The sequence below is a fragment of the Cricetulus griseus genome, chromosome 6 (assembly GCF_003668045.3).
Source record: "Cricetulus griseus strain 17A/GY chromosome 6, alternate assembly CriGri-PICRH-1.0, whole genome shotgun sequence".
NCBI lineage: Eukaryota > Metazoa > Chordata > Mammalia > Rodentia > Cricetidae > Cricetulus > Cricetulus griseus.
This window is the reverse complement of record NC_048599.1, coordinates 90,642,066-90,658,133: the sequence shown is the minus strand read 5'-3', so window position 1 is coordinate 90,658,133 and position 16,068 is coordinate 90,642,066. Positions and strand designations below refer to the sequence as shown.

The window sequence follows — 16,068 nt, the reverse complement described above, 5'->3', positions numbered from 1 at the left end:
TCAGAGGTGATGGGGCGCCAGGAACAAGAGGCAGAGCAGAGGGGTGCGCAGCCCGGCCGAGAGCGCGGGGCCACGGGAGTCTGCGGGCGCCTGGCACGCGGCTCCGGGACACGTTTGCTCGCCCCGCTGGTCCTCGCCGCCGTAGCCGCCCCAGTAGTCGTCCTCAGTGGGCGCGTCCCCGCCCTGACGCCCCCTGGAGTCCTCGGCGGGCAGGTCTCGGTAGAACGTGGATGGGTCTGCGGGGGGCGCGCCCGCCTCGGCCACGCCGTACAGGTGGTTGGAGGAGCTGTTGCCGCGCGCGCGGCTGCCCGGCCTCGTGGGCGTGGGCGGCGGGCACGCCTGGAAATCGGCCTCGCGCAGCGCGCGCAGGTCCCGGCCTTGGCGCTCGGGCGGGGTGGCGCAGGTCACGTCGGAGCTGGACACCCGCGCGCGCTGGAACCAGGCCCAGAGCGGCCGAGCGCGGCAGTCGCACGCCCAGGGGTTGGCGTTGAGCCGCAGGAACTCGAGCGCCGGCAGGTCGGCCAGCGCCTCTCCCGGCAGCGAGGCCAGGCTGTTGTTGAACAAGTAGAGGATGGTGAGGCGGCTGAGGCCGTGGAAGGCCGCGCGGTGCACGCCCTGCAGCCGGTTCCCGTGCAGCAGCAGCCGGTCCAGGCTGCCCAGGCCGCGGAACACGTGCTCTGTGAGCAGCCGCAGGCGGTTCCCGTGGAGAAAGAGGTGGCTCAGGTTGGCCAGGTCTGCGAACAAGTCATCCTGAGTGAGGGGATGGAAACAGAAGAGAGTGGCCTGAGACAGGGTCGGGGACTCCACTCCAGGACCTGGGGGAGGGTAAGGAAGGCATAATGGCAGGGTGTAATAGTGTGGAAGGGCTTGACTTCGGGTTTTTTGTTTTTTGTTGTTTTGTTTTGTTTTTGAGACAGGAGCTCAAGGTAGCCCAGCTATTTAACCAAGAGAATCTTCTAAGCTGCTGCCTCCACCTCTTGATTTCTGGTTTCAGACATGCTAGGCAGCACCTTATTAACTGATCGAGTCCTGAATTTGAAACTTGCATCTTCTAACCTATCTCCTATGGAAAAAGCTATACAGTTGAGGTCAGTGGGTCCTTTTGCCCAGGGCCCCAAGGTACTGCACCCAGCACAACAATGCCAGGCAAGAACTCTACCGCTAAACTATAGCCACAGCTCCCTTCCTACATTTATTTTTATTCTTTTTTCAGATTTTTTATTTGAATTAGAAACAAGATTGTTTTACATGTCAATACCAGTTCCCTCTCTCTCCCTTCCTCCCCTATCACCCTCCTCAACTAAAACCCTACCTATCACATATCCTTTTTGCTTCCCCTGGATGGTGAGGCCTTCCATAGTGTGTCATCAGAGTCTATTATGTCCTTTAGAATAGGGCCTAGGCCCACCCCTGTGAGTCTTGGCTCAGGGAGTATTCCTCTATGTGGAATGGGCTCCCAAAGTCCACACCTATGCTAGGGATAAGTACTGAACTACTACAGGAGGTCCCGTAGGTTTTCAAGGTTTCCTCACTGAAACCCATGTTCCTGGGGTCTGGATCAGTCTACACGTATTTTTGAGAGTTGCCCAGGCTGGCTTTGAACTTGCTGTTTGGCCTAGGTGGATCTTTAACTAGCCATCCCCGTGCAGTGCCTTATCCTCTTGAGTAGCTTGGATTAGCTTTCAGTAACACAATACCTAGTTACTTATTTATTCACCCCCCCCCCCGTGTGTGTGTGTGTGGTGTGTGTGTGTGTGTGTGTCTGTCTGACCATCCATCTTTCCAGCCTTTCTAGGTGAATCTAGATGATGTCAAGATGGCAGTCAATACTAACCATCACACATGGACAATGCCATCTCACCTGCCTGCTTCTAAAATTTAGAGTGTATCCCAATCCCTTTCAGATTCCAGTAGCTCCCCAGTGTTTGTCATCTGGCGGATGTGGGGTAGGCTGAGAACAAGTCTGCCTTTCTCACGGTGATGATGAGGTTGCCTGAAGACAGTGCTTGGAGCTTGAGAGTTAGGTCCTGGGTCTGTCATGAACTCTGATAGCTGGGAAAAGTCACTCTGTCTATTCTGCACCTCAGCTCTTCCTCTGTAAAATGCGGGAAATAATGGAGCAGCACACATTAAGATGCCTGGGATAATCAAGAGGTGGTGGTACACGCCTTAAATTCCAGCACCGGGGAGGCAGAGGCAGGTGGATCTCTGTGAGTTCAAGGCCAGTCTGGTCTACAGTGTGAGTTCCAGAATAGCCAGGGCAACACAGAGACACCCTGTCTTGGAAAAGAAGGAGAAGGAGAAGAAGATGTTTGGGATAAGGTTTTCACATGGGCAGACATCATGTGAATTAGCCATGTTTGTTAAGTTGGCTCACATAAGTTAGAGTTCACATAAGGTTCATGGGGGTGGAGTGCTGGGTACAGTTCTTGCATCTAGTGTTTTTGTTTGGGGATGAAGCCCACAGGCTCAAGAGTTAAAAAGCACTGACACAAACCCCAGCTTTTCCTTTTCCTAGCTGCTGGACAAGCTGTTTAACCTTACAGAGCCTCTGTTCCCTTAGTATATGTATCCCACAGAGGTTCTTAAATAGACTGAAGGAAGGTTAGAAGTTATGATGCTGTTGAGGGTACAGCACCTGATAGAGGCATAGTCAACCATCCATAATTCACAGTTGTCATGACAGCAGGGGCTCATTTAGAATTCTATCCCATTCATTTTCCTCTAAGGGAGGGTTTCTTTGGGGACTGGCAGTTCTGCTGCTGGCTGAGTTATCCAGGGGACCCCTGTCAGCTCCACACCCCAGATTTAGCAAAGGAGAGAAGAAACTGAAGTCCCTGATGCCTGGTATCATTGTCCCTCTTACAGTGTGGGGGACAGTGCCTGGAGTGGAGAAGTCATGTTAGTACTGGCAGAACCTTGAGATTATGGCTCAGAAGTGAAGGTATGGATAGGACCATGTGTGTGTGTGTGGGGGGGGCTCTGCATTTTAACCAGCTTACCAGGGAACTTTTGGTGGTCAGCTGGTGTGGGGCTGTAGCTCAGATGTAGAGTACTTGCTTATTAATGTATAAGGCCCTGAGTTGCATTACCTCACCCATGCATTGTGATTTAGGAGCTATTTAGTGTCCACTCATCAAAAACGAAGTTTGCTTCAGATACAGGGTTAACTGTAGAAAGAGCCAGAGCTCCCTTCCTCTCACCCCACTGCCTGGAGCTCCTCCCCAAAGGCTTGGTCAGCAAGCCCCAGGAGTTCTAGTTTGAAAGGACAGAGCATCCTTTCTGCTCAAGCCAGTTCACCTTGGCCTGTTCCCCAACTCTGGTTCTCTCCCACTCCCCCAGGGCCTGGGGAGATAGCTCCTTCCTCATGCTACTTGGGCATTGGGCTGGCCGAAGGTCTCAGGAGGGAGAGTATGCTGAATCCCAGCCCATATCCACAGCCCCCACCTTCCTGTGTTCCCTGCGTGCTTGCACCTCCTCCCATATGCCTTCCGCCCTCTTTGCTGCAGGAACTGAGGCTGCCAAGAGCCCTTCTCTTGGCCACATTGAGATCAGTCCTCCTCAACCTTCTTGCTACCTCTGACACCAGCACAGCACTTGCCACTCTTTGATGCCACCACCCTGATGCCTGTGCAGGACCCAAGCTGACCTGCTCACTGCAATAGCCTCAGCCTTGCTGTGTGCACCTCTAGTTCCTCCTTTCCTGTCATGCCCAGAGGGTACCCTGAGCCCTTTCACCTAACCCCTCCCTTGGGGTTTCTCTTCATAGAGTGTCAGCAATAGTAGGACACACCCAGAGATGTATGGCTAGAGGATCAATGAGGGGACACAGGAGGGTAGCAATGGGTTAAGCGCTCCTATAGAGACTTGGGGTTCTGGAAGGGAAGACAGAGGTTCAGACACCCCAGGGAACCCAGATGTTTTTTTAACCACAGCCCAGTTTTGTATTCTAGTCTCTTCTCTTCTCCTTTTCTTGGCTAGAAGTCTTACTACTCGCCCCTCTGAGCCTCAGCCTTGGGGTCCATTCCCTTCCCCCAACCCAAGTTGTAGCCAAATCCCATTGCCACTTCCTGGGCTGCAGCTCTCAAATCCAGTCCTTCCTTTCTCCACCATTAAAACTGTTCTCTGTGCATTAATAGGTTCTTGACTTTCACAGACCCTCCCCCATCACCTCGCACGCCCCCTCCCTCTGGGCTAGGAACATCTGCTAAAGTCATCCTCTTCCATTTCAAAAACCACATTTCCCTTGCCTCCTGCCTGGCCGGTTCACAGCTTTCTGTATCCATTTGGAAATCTAAATGCAGCATCCCTACACTCCTCAGCCTTGCTGAGAGCATCCTGCTCTTAACCTTGCCTTCCTCCAACCTTGCAACACCTGGCCTTGGTACCCATCTTATCAGCTCCCCAGGCTGTGTGACCTTGGACAGCTCCAGGCACCTCTCTGGGCCTAGTATTTTCATCTGTGCCATAAGTGACTTGGAGTGGCTGATCCTTCAGGTCCCCTAAGCATTTGCTGATTTTGACTCAGTGAGCCTGGGAGCTGATGTCACTCATTGAGCAAAGCTGTTCTGTGTGTGCACTCTGCATTAGGCACCCCCGCTCATGGTGCTTGCCCATCCATGGTAGGTGTCATAACCATCGGCGTCAGCAGGTGATTTGCCAAGTTCTCACTGAATGCCAAGTCCTGTGTGGCACAGATCCTGATAGTATCTTAATCATCAACACTATGAGGCAGATGCTATGATTTTCTCTATTTGGAGACTAAGAGAGAGGGGCTCAGCAAAGGGAACCACTCGCCGAGGGCCCAACAGCTAACATGGGCATAAACTCCAGAGGCAAGACTCCACACCTATCCTAACAGACAGAACCTAACAGACCTGGGCCAGTTCTACCCTGGCAACTCCGTTTGGTTGGTGAATTCACCGCTGTCATTGACTCCCACCCACTCTGTTCTTTCCAAGTACCATCTCCCTTAGTCCTCACAGCATCTGCCCTGAGTAACAGGCCATGATCTCTCTTTCATGGATGGGACCATGAGGCTCCATTAGAACTTGATGGGCTTAGATTAGAACTCCGGTCTGCCTGAGCACAAATACTGCTTGTAGACGCTAAGTAAGTCACTGCAGTAACTAAGGGAGAAAAGCAGCTTTACCATCTGGCCACCCGCCAGCAGAGCAGGGATACTGTTTTTGTTCACCCTGGAATCTCTGGCACCCTGCACGCTGCCTGGCATGCAGTAGGTGCTCAGTAAGGAATCTGCTGCTGAATGAACTGGCCTGGCACAGTGCCTAGCCCTCAGCAGACAGTCCATGAAAACCTCCACCATTTTCATTCTGTCAATGAGCCTCCTCTGGAGCTCCCTTCCTGGGCAGGCTGGACTCCATCCTAGGTCACACTTGCTCCCCAGGATCTCACCGAGTCACATGTTTCCTCGCCTGCTTGTGGCATCTCCTAGCCTAGTTCCAGCAGGCATTTCACAGACAGAGGCTGTCTCTTTTCTTCTCTATAAAGGACCAGGTGCGAAGAGGCTTCCTTCCCATGACACCTGGTGCTGCCCAGGCCAAGATTGTTCAGAAAAAGATGGTTTCTAGTTCAGAAGACCTCAATGACCACCTAGAGGATCATTGTGCCTTACCCCAGGAACAGATCGCTGCCTTTGGCCTGAGGGTCAAGACATATTTATGTATTTATTTATTTGTTGCTTTTTTCAAGATAAGGTTTCCTTCTGTGATCTTAGCTGTCCTGGAACTCACAGAGATCCCCCTGCCTCTGCCTAGTGCTGGGATCAAAGCCCACCACTGCCAGGCAAAAGTAATTCATTAAACCCTAAGCTATGCAGTCTACACATTAACTTATTAGCATCTCACAGCCTGTCTTTGTGGAAGGCCTCATTTTCATGGCTCCTCACTAGGAAGAGGAGATGGAGACTCAGAGAACCTTCCCTAAAGCTAAATAGTGAGTAGCTTCTACATACTGATAAGGAGATCAGGATCTTAGGAGAGTCAGGGCCAGTAAGTTGGCTCAGCAGGTAAAGGTGTCTGCTCTGCCACTGTGGTAGTTTGAATGTAATTGGGCCCCCTAATCTCATGGGGAATGGCACTGTTAGAAGGTGTGACTTTGTTGGAGTGGGAATGGCTCTGTTGGAGGAAATGAGACACTATGGGGGCAGGCTTTGAGGTTTCCTATGCTCAGGCTACCACCCAGTGTCTCAGTCAGCTTCCTGTTGCCTGCAAGATGTAGGATGCTCAGCTACTTCTCTAGCACCACATCTGCCTGCATCTCACCATGCTCCCTGCCATGATGATAGTGGACTAAACCCCTGAACTGGAAGTGAGCCACCCCAATTAAATGTTTTCCTTTATAAGAGTTGCAGTGGTTATGGTGTTTCTTCATGGCAATAGAAACCCTGAGACAGCCACCAAGCTGATAATCTGGGTTCCATAGTTGGGATCCCCCTGATGGAAGGAGAGAACCAACTTCCCCAAGTCACCTTTTGACATCCACATGCATGCCATAGCATGTACATGTACACACACCTTCCCCTAGGAGCATAAAAGTGTAATTTAAAAATTAAAAACAAAGGCCAAGTGTCTTTAATCAGAAACTATGAGATCCCCAAGCCTCTAAAATCCAAAACTTTTAGAGTAGCAACAACATATCACCACAAGTGGGGAATTACCCACCATGAAATGTATCACACTCAGAATTACCAAGTTGTATGAAGTTCCCTTTAGGTTGTGAGTCCACATATGCAGGAGACATGGATGAACTATGTGGACAAGTGTATAGGAGACGTAAATGAGCTACATGCTTGGACTTGGGTCCTGTCTCCATGATAACTCATCATGTGTACCCAGATCTTCCAAAATCTGAACCAAACACATCTGGTCCCAGCATTTCAGGTCAGGGTACTCAGCCTGCAATAATCATGGTGCTTTTATTTCAGAATGTGGCCTGTGCTAACACAGGGATGGAGAAAGTAGCTTGTCCAAAACCATACAAGAGAAATGCTTTTAAAACTGAACCCAAAGGGCTAGGGAGGTGGCTCATTGGTAGAATGCTTGCCTAGCATACACAAAGACCAACGTTCCATCCCCAGTACTGTATAAACCAGGCATGCTGGTACAGATTGGTAATTTCACTCAGGAATCAGAGGTGGGAAGATTAAGGAGTTTGAGGTCAGGGCTGGAGAGATGGGTAGCTCAGAGGTTAAGAGCACTGGCTGATCTTCCAGGTCCTGAGTTTGATTCCTAGCACCCATATGGCAACTCACAACCATCTGTAACTAACCCCAGCTCCAGGGAATCTGACTTCCTCTTATGGCCTCAGTGGGCACTAGACACATGTGGTACACAGATGTACATACATGTAGGCAAACACCCATGCATATAAAATAAATAAGTCTAAAACAAACCAAAGACCAACGACAAACCAAGCAAATACACTAGCAAAATTCCCTAGCCCACTCAATTGTATTTTGGGGGTACTATCCCTCTAAAGTATGGGGTCAAGTGCCAGCTCCCCCTAGCTGTGTAGTCTCAGTTCCTTTCTATGTACCTTCTAGCCATGTCTGCCCCTGCTGCCAAGCAGTTTAGGGCTCGGTGTGGTGGGGAGTCCAGTAAGGCCCCAATCACAGGGACAATGGCTTTAGGGATTTATGTCCCACAAATCCTTGGGATCCCCAGTGTGCACTCTGTGGTGAAAAACCTCTGCCTCCACAGGTCTGCAGACTTGAGGTGAAGTGGCTGAGTGTACTCTCTAACCATGTGGTTCTGGGCAACTTTAGTAATAAGACAAATGGGAGGTGAGCCTTGGAGCCTATCCATGGCCTCACAGTAATCCTCAGAGTTGACCCAGATCTCCAAGTTGAAGTTCAAGCTGGGGCACTTCACTGAGACCAATGTTAAATAAAGTTCATTTAAAAAAAAAAAACATGGCATTTTAACAAGCGTTTATATAGTTCTTATTTATGCCAAGCACTATTCTAAGTGCAGTACAAATTATTCATGCATTTAGTGCTTACAAAATCCCTGGGCGATGGATGCTCATATTACTTCCATTTCACAGATAGGAAAACTGAGGTCCATGTTTGAAAAATGTCACATGCTTGTAAATGGTAGTGTTGATGCCTGTAAAGTGCTTTGCCCAGGGCCCAACACAGTGTGTATTTACTATGTGCTTGCTAAATTGATTGCCATTATTCAGCAATAATGAGACATATTATCTCAGACACTATACATTTTCCTTCCCCTGTCTCCATTTGAATACTGTTTCTGTATATAGGTTGCTGTATTTCTAGTACAGCATTACATGGATGCTCAACACATTGATAAATTATCACCACTATTGCTGTTATTGGGAGCATCAGCTGGGACCAATTTTCCAACCCACAGACTGATGACCTGTGGGTACCAAGCCTTGGTTAGGGAGAAAGCAGGGCCTTCTGGGATCAAATGGAGAGTGCTCCCTTCTAGACAGAGGCTGTGCTCCTAGGGAACATGTCCTCCTGTGTGGTTGTTAAGAGGGTGTGTTACTACTTTCTGGGGAAATGAGATATAAGGGTTTCACTGTCAGACAGTCAGTCAGCATAACAATAATAAATATTAATAGATCAATGATAATAACAATAAATAACAATTCTATTCCTTCCATTTCTTTTTCTCCAGAGCATACATTTTCTTTTTCTTTTTCTTTTCTTTTCTTTTCTTTTTTTTTTTTTTGCAATGTAACAGAGTTTCACCTGAGGGACAGGGCATAGAAAGGGTTGTCCCTTCCAATATTATCCAGTGTCACTTCTATGAGACAAGCCCCACCCCAGCAATGACTCCACCCTTTGTCCAGCTTGCCTGGGAAAGTGGGAGGAAGTAGGAGGAAGGGAAAAGATCATGCAAAGGCCTTTGGGCTGAGGCTCTTGGGGAAAGGAGAGACACGCAGACATTGGGGGGTGTGCTGAGTGGGTGGGTGCATGAAGGGAGACAGACAGAAGAGGCAGAGGGAGACATATGGGGGAGGCAAATCAAGAGACAGGCAGAGACAAATGGGGACTAGAGAGGTACAGAGAGGCAAGGGGATTTACCAATTGGGTGGACGACACTGTGTAAGAAGACAGAGAAACAGGTAGATGGAGATGCTGAGTGAGGCAGGAAAGGTGGCTTCAGAAGACATGTCCAGGGAGACAGGCCTTAGAGGCCTAGGGGAGGTAGCTGTCTTACCTGTAGGTGGAGCAGGCTGTTCTCCTGGAGGTAGAGGTACTGTAGGCTGACCAGGCCTCGAAAAATGTTGCCAGGCAGGCTGCTGAGCTGGCAGCGATACAGATGTAGTGACTGTAGCCGCTCCAGGCCTTGGAAGGTATCGGGCTCCAGGGAGCGAAGGTGCCGATTGTCACCGAGGTCCAGTTCCTCTAGGGCCTGCAGATGGCGGAAGGTGCCAGGGTAGATGGTGGAGAGGTTGTTGGAGAAGAGCCACAGGGTGAGTAGGTTAGGACCAAAGGTGCCTGGCCGCAGGGAGCGAATGAGGTTGTTCTGCAAGAAGAGTCGCTGGGTGCTGGGTGGCAGGGACAGCGGCACTGAAGAGAAGTTGTTGGCCTGGCAGCTCACGGTGGGTGGGGATGAGTAGCAGGTGCAGAGCATAGGGCAGCTGGGAGTCACAGGAGGGAGGGCCAGGAGTGTCAGCAGTAGACAGGCTGAGGCAGGACCTATGGGGAGAGCAGAGTGAAGGCTCACTGGGTAGGTGGGCAGGGGTCTAGACACACCTTAACAGGCTCAAGAGCCTTGGCCACCTCCTGTCTCTCTCCAGGCCCCTTTGAGGTATGCAAACCTCAGTTTCTCTCTCTCTCTCTCTCTCTCTCTCTCTCTCTCTCTCTCTCTCTCTCTCTCTCTCTCTGTGTGTGTGTGTGTGTGTGTGTTTGAGACTGGGTCTCATGTAGCCATGGTTGCCCTCATTAGCAGACGATGACCCTGAACTTGTGCCTCTGCCTTCCTAGTACTGAGATTACAGTGGTGTGCTCCATGCCTAGTTGATGCTGTGCTGGAATCAAACCCAGGACCTTGTGCATGCTAGTCGAGCACTCCACTAATTCACCCTCAGTCCCAGTCTTCAGACCCTTTGGAGAGCTATAGTTTGTCAAGAATGGATGCCTGTGTTTTTCCACTATCAGAGTGAGGGGCTTCCTCTCCCCCCTCCAAGACAGGGTTTCTCTGTATAGCCCTGGCTCTGTAGACCAGGCTGGCCTTGAACTCAAAGAGATCAGTCAGCCTCTATCTCCCAAGTGCTGGGATCAAAGGCGTGCGCCACCAGTCAGTGAGGGAACCCTCAATGGAGCAGCTTTTGCCCTCTTCTCTCTTGTCAGGATTTCCAGAAAGCTGCTGAGGTTTTCTTGGGGAGCTTTGCTTGGGCAAAGGTGAGCCTGTATCTCCAAACACTATGGGCGATTTATAGACAGCACTGGGATGTGTCTCAAGTTGTTTGGGGAGCAGGTGTCTTTTCCTTCCTGTTTGTTTTCATGGTTGTGTTTGACCTTGTTTAGAGTTAGGGTCAAAAGTCTAAGGGTCAGGTTTTCTTTGCTTTGTACTGAAGTGGGGCTGGGGATTCTTTGGGATGGGGATAATTCTTCTTAGGGTGTTAAACTACAGCACTGTCTTCTATCCACCAGATGCCAGCAGCACCCTGCCTCCAGTTATGACAATCAAAATGTCTCTAGACATTGCCAAATGTCCTCTGGGAGCAAAACCAGCCCACTCGAGAAAGCTAGACACTAACTTGAGGCCGTCTGTGACTAGAAGGCCTGTGGGTGTCCTGGTGACCCAATCCTCCTCCTCCTCCTCCCTGCAGGCCTTGGAAGAACCTTAGCCTTTTCCACCTGGGAAGTGGCTGAAGGGGTGGGGCTGCAGACCAACTTAGGCTCTACTCATTCAAAGTCTCCTTCAAAGCCTTTGTTACATTTTTTCCCCAAAGTAACTTTTGGAGTTAAGTTATGGGCTAATCTCCTTAGGATACAGACCAGAAAGCAGGTGCAGGAGACTAAAGTGTTGAGAATGGGTGTCTGTGTTTCTGCCCAACTGACCAAGGAGCACAGAGCCCCTCCTACAAGCTTCCCTGTCCTCTACCCCTCAATGCCACAGAAAGAGGTTCCTGTTGGTAGACCTTAGGTCTACCAGGATTCCCAGAAAGCCTGAGACTTCCCTGAGAATCTGCCTGGGGAGAGGAACCTGCACCTGTTACAAAGCCAGGAGCCATTCATTCCCTTGGCCCCAGAAGTGCCTCATTTGGGGGTCCCAATGGTTTAGGGAGTGGGTAGCTGAGAGGTGGGCAGCTTTTAGCGCCAGATCTCTGAGGCTGCAAACCGATGTTTGAATGAATGTGTTCTGAGATGTCTGTGTGTATGGAGGTGTGCCTGTGATCTGGGGGGGAGGGGCACGATGAGACAGGTGCTCACTACCCAAGGTGCAGCGCAACCTGGTAGGCAAGGTTGTATCAGGCATGCACCTCTGTGCCTCTTCCTGGGGAGCTCCACCCTATGCAGAATGGAGTAAGTACCTGTGAGTAGGAGTGCTCTCTAGCTCTTCACTTTCAGGCACTTCCCAAAGCCACCCCAGCCCGCTTGTGTGTATGTCACTGGCCCCTCCTGGAGCGCAAGAGCAAGCGAGCAAGCAAGCGTGTGCTGGCGGTCCTCCTCGTGTGTGAGTGCCGGGCCCCGTGCGTGTGTAGGCTGGGTGTGATGTAATATTCAGTGACACAGCGCGGCTGTTCCATTCGTTCACACCACCTCCGCGTTTCTCGGTCCTTCTCACCCCTCCCCCGTGTGGCGGTTCACGATTACTTTTCTCCTGAGTTTTTTTCAGAGCCACGTGGGGTGGAGGAGCATGTCTCTCACCCTTGATCTTAACCAGGAAGGACTGGGGTGTGGGAGTGGACCCTGGGTGGGTTTCCTGAGCACTGTGGGCTGGGCTGGGGATTTCAGAGCTATGTAAGTCCTATGGAAATGGCAATTTGGATCTCAGAGAAGGCAAACAACTTATCCAAGGTCACACACTAAAGTGGTACAGGACAAGGGCCAGAAAAAGACTGGCCTGGTGTCCAGTAGGGCATTCCTCTTCCTGTCATAGTCACCCACTGAGCTCTGCCTCTCCAAGGACTTTACACCAAAGGAAGCCAAATCCTTCTCTGATCTCTTAATCCCACCCCCATCCACAAGCTCACCCGAGTGTGAGCTGCATGGCTGTCAACCCCCGCCACCCCAGGATTACCAAGCTCTTCCTCCAGCCTTCACAGCTGACTGACTGCTGTCCCAGGAGAGAAAGCAGAAAGGGCTACAAACCCAGAAGGCCACAGGTTCAGAGTGCTACTCCCCTGGCCCCGGTCCTCTTCCAGTGTGAGGTCAAGCTCATTGGCCTGGCAAGTCCCCCCATCGTTCTTGTCCCAGCTTCCTGTTCGGCTCCTCACTTTGTCCAGTGCTCCTCTCCTCTTTGCCCCCACAGCCTCCCTGCTGCCCTTTCTCTCAGTAGGATCCACTTCCCTCGGTCTCAGTGGTACTCCCTGCAGGCCCTTTGAGGAGGGACCCTGTGTGTGTGTGTGTGTGTGTGTGTGTGTGTGTGTGTGTGTGTGTGTGTGTGCGCTCCATGGCAGCTGCTGCGTAACAGTGACTCTGTTGCCATTTCTGGCCCTCACTGCCGTGCAAAGCAGCTGTAACCCAAGGAGCTTCATCCATAATTCAGGTTGTGGCTCTCATGGAGGCAGGGGGAGGGGGAGGGGGCTCTGAGCTTCTCTGCCCCCAGGCTGGGTTGGAGTGGGCACTCCAGGCAGAGGCAAGGTAGGGGGGCTGGGAGAGCACCTTTCCCTCCCTCCCCTCTCCTCTACCCTTCTCCTTGTGCTGTTTTCCTTCTCTCACATCCCCTCCCTAAGCCCCACTTTCCCCTCTTTACAGCCATTCCCGCCCTCCCTGAGGACCACAGCTATACTCCAGGCTCCCCTGTTCATGCATGTCCTGGGCAGGCACAGTGTGTCAGAGGTAGACTGGGGATACCCAGCCACTATCTAGAATAAACCATTGTGAGACAGGAAACATCACCATCACCGAGAGCTGGGAAGCAGAAAAGTCAGCGTCTGGTTGGCAGCACCTCAGAATCCTGGTTTCTTCCCTCCCCTGTAGTGAAGGGAGAGGGAAGCCTTTTCCGCCAGTCTCCCTCACCCTCTGCCCATCCCTTTCTCTAAAGTCATCAGGTCAGCCCCAAGATGAATGGTGTGTGGGACCAGAGAAGAAGGAATCAATCTTCACTGTGCACCTACTGCATCCCAGCACTCTACTGTACATGCTGCCTTCTTCATCCCTAGAACCCAGCCTGTCAGAACCCCTGCGGAGATTCATAGTACAAAGGTCCCAACCTTTCTAGGAAGGGAGGGAGACTTTACTGTGCAGCCCAAGATCACAGGTGCTGGACTGTGGTTGGAGGACACACTCTGACTTCTTACAGAGCCCCTTCCCCCACCACACCCCCTGGGTGTGAGATGCCCAGAGGTAAAGGGAATTTAGGTCCCCTGCCCATATGCTCAGGTTTGGGACACTCACAATGCTAGCCCTTTGGCTGTTCAGGGTCGTGGGTAGCGCTAGGCTCTCTATAGATTTCCAGTCCAGGGCTCCAGGCTCTGGTTATTCTAGAGCACAGCACAAACGGGAGTCAGGAAGAGGTGACCAATCACCAAAGGCATAGCCACATCTGGCCACAGGAGGGAGTGGAGGAAGGCCACAACATGATATTGATCCTGGAAAGCTAAGGTACCCAGAGCCAAAAGGATCCATTCACCAAAGGATCATGGTCAAGACCCAAGGCCTGCCAGACCTTGGAATACCCAGGTTCTGAGATGAAGAACTCAGTCTGCGCCAACCGTTAGGCCAGAGGCTCCTGGGAATAAGAAACTTGAAGCATGGAGGGGAGGCGGGGAGGCAGAGTCCAAGGCAGGAACTGGAGTGCACCATAATGGGGCAGAGATGTCCCAAGAAAAGTAGACAGGCCTCTGGCTCTAGAAATAGGGTACAGGGTCTCAACTACAAGCACCATCTCCACACATTTAACACTGCCTCAGGGAAGATCCAGGGGCCTGCCCAGCAGATGCTGAGGGGGCAGAGGCTGAGAGGGGGGGCTTGGGAGTGGCATGGGGGCGATGGCATACTAGTGACGCAGGGGCCTGGGGAGGCACTGATGCAGGTGACTGGAGGTTTTGAAGCTGCTGCAAACAGCTTCTCACTCTGCCAGAATGTAACACCCCAAAATAAGAAGCTACTGTGGGGCGGCAGGATCCGACGTCGGGGCTTGGAGATATAAATGGCAGCACTGAGCTAGCCCAGGTGCCCACCCCAAGGAAGCTGCCACCTCCCCCTACAAAGTCCTTACTCTCCTACAGCAGCCCCAGACCCAGAGCTCAAGGTCTCTTGACTAGCCCACCAGCCACTCCCTGAAAGAAGGGATATAACAAGCAGGCGCTTTAGAATGGAGGGCTTCCCACGTGGAAGTGGTTACCAGGAGCCTCTTTGTCTCTTCCTTGGGCCCCCCATCGCTTCTCTTCCTTCTCCTTCTCTGGCTTCTATTGACATCCTGAGCCTTCCCTAACCACTCTACCATGTAGGGATCCGTGTCCCCAATGCCGGTGACCGTCTCCCCAGTGTCTGACCCTTACATCTATCCTCCATCACCAGCTTCCGCTAGCTTCTAGTCTTCCCATCCCTTCCCATTCCAATCTCACAGAGCCCCGGTCCTCACCCTTCCGGCTATCTCCCCCGCCCCGCGCGCCTCTAGCTTTCTATCCCTAGTCACTACATTTCTCTCCGGAACTGGTCCCCTTCTCCCCTCTCTTCCTTGGTCTTCCCCGACCCAGCTTTCCTGTCGTCTAACCTTTATTCCTCTTCTCACCCCTCCCCCATCTGGCCCCCACCTCCTCTTTCTCACCCCCACCTCTCTAGACACTTTTCTCATCTTAACTCCCCTCCTCCCTCCGACCCCTACCCTCCCCGCCCCCAGTCTCCAGCCCACACCCTTGGCTGTCACTCAGAGCTTGGAACTAGCCTCCTTCTAGCCCCTCCATCTGTCGGACCAGGCAGGGCCATTGGGAAATCGCTCTCTGCCCCCAACCTTCCCAGACAGACCCCTACCCACATGGCTTGTCTTCCCAGGTGACTGGAAAGTGCTGAGACACCGGGCACGAGGAGTTGCTGAGTCGGCGCTTCCCCAGCCGGCCGGAGTCCTCGGCGTCCCCCGGAGCAGGTGGAGCCGGGACAGCGGAACCTGAGCCTCTTTCTCCTCCTCCCAGCCTGCTCGGTCTGCCCTCCGCGTCGCCCCTTGGTCACGAGCTCCCCGCACACTCCCGCAGGCTCCAAGCCCAGTGCCCTCCTGCGGCTGGCAGCTATGGGGGCGGAGGCGCGGCTCCCGCGCTAAGCGGTTTTTTGCTCCCAGCCCACCCCACCCCCTTCACTGCCCCACCCTCATGCCCAAGGAGAGGGGCGCCCTCTTTAGGGTCCTCCCGCCGGACTGTGTCCCTACCTTGCAGCAGGCGCCGGAGCCCGGGCAGCATCTTGTCTCGACGCTCGGGGGAGGGGGCGGCGGGGGGGAGGGCTCTCCCACTCGCTCCCCTATCCCGCCGGACAGACGGCGGGGACTCCGCGGGGCTCCGGAAGGACCCGAGGAGTCCCCGGGCTACGTGGCGAGCTGCGGAGCTCTACCCTGCGCCCCCCGGACTGCGTGCCTCAGAAGGAGCCATCGGCCCCGACGGGACGGGGCGGGGCACGACTGGGTAGAGTGGGCTGGGTTGGCCCTGGACACCTGGTGTCCGCTCCCCCTAGGCAGTGCGGCCCCGCAGGGAGTCGGTTAGTCGGTCGGTCCGTGCACCCCGGCTGCTCTCCGAGGGAGAGTGGGGACAGCGAAGAAGCGCTCCCCCCCCCCATTCCCGCACTCGCTGGCTCCTCCCTCGCTTCCCGGCTTGCCGGTTTAACCCTTTGCTGGCTACTAGGAGGCGGGAGTGGTTCTCCCTCTAGCCCACTCCTCGGGCCCCCTCCCAACCTTGGGAAACCGAGAAGGTCGT

At 52.8% G+C, this 16,068-nt stretch overlaps 1 protein-coding gene across 1 annotated transcript; it reads right to left on the bottom strand.

The window, feature by feature from the left end:
* On the bottom strand, positions 1-15,561 carry Rtn4rl2 (reticulon 4 receptor like 2). The gene is made up of 3 exons (XM_027422667.2): positions 15,531-15,561; positions 9,213-9,694; positions 1-750 (listed from the first exon to the last, which is right to left on the bottom strand). The coding sequence occupies exons 1-3, from the start codon at positions 15,559-15,561 to the stop codon at positions 1-3; spliced, it is 1,263 nt and encodes a 420-aa protein (XP_027278468.1).
* Between the last annotated feature and the right edge of the window lie 507 nt (positions 15,562-16,068).